The sequence below is a fragment of the Egretta garzetta genome, unplaced genomic scaffold, assembly GCF_000687185.1.
Source record: "Egretta garzetta isolate BGI_Z169 unplaced genomic scaffold, ASM68718v1 scaffold332, whole genome shotgun sequence".
NCBI lineage: Eukaryota > Metazoa > Chordata > Aves > Pelecaniformes > Ardeidae > Egretta > Egretta garzetta.
Window position 1 is genome coordinate 937,998 of NW_009258879.1, and position 356 is coordinate 938,353.

Sequence of the window (356 nt, forward strand, 5' to 3'; positions counted from 1 at the left end):
AGAAGGAGATGAGGGCGAAGAGGAAGCCCCAGACGACTGCCAGGGGGATGCCCAGGATGGCAGAGAGCAGCCGGTAGCACCAGTACTTGCTGACGGTGAAGGTGGTGTAGCTGGTTTTCCAGACGCCGTCAAAGCTGTATGTTCCCACAGGCTCAGCTATCACATCCTCAAAATCCACCTGGGAGGAGAGAGGACGGAGGTAAGGGGGGCTTGGGGGGGCTAACAGGGGCTGCAGTGCAGGGATGAGGATCCACGGCGACGTGAGAGGAGAGCCCGAACGGAGGGGGCTGGGGAGAGCAAGGGCCGTGCTGGGGGGGACACGGACAAGCCCCCCCGCGCCCCCCCCCCGGGCGGGG

General features: G+C 65.2%; 1 protein-coding gene across 1 annotated transcript in view; it reads right to left on the reverse strand.

Moving 5' to 3' along the window:
• CAV3 (caveolin 3) overlaps nucleotides 1-356 on the reverse strand; it is a 5,280-nt gene that overhangs the window by 1,863 nt on the left and 3,061 nt on the right. The window contains exon 2 of the mRNA XM_009633831.1: nucleotides 5-178. Coding sequence (XP_009632126.1) covers nucleotides 5-178 — 174 coding nt within the window. The remainder of the gene's footprint in view (nucleotides 1-4; nucleotides 179-356) is intronic.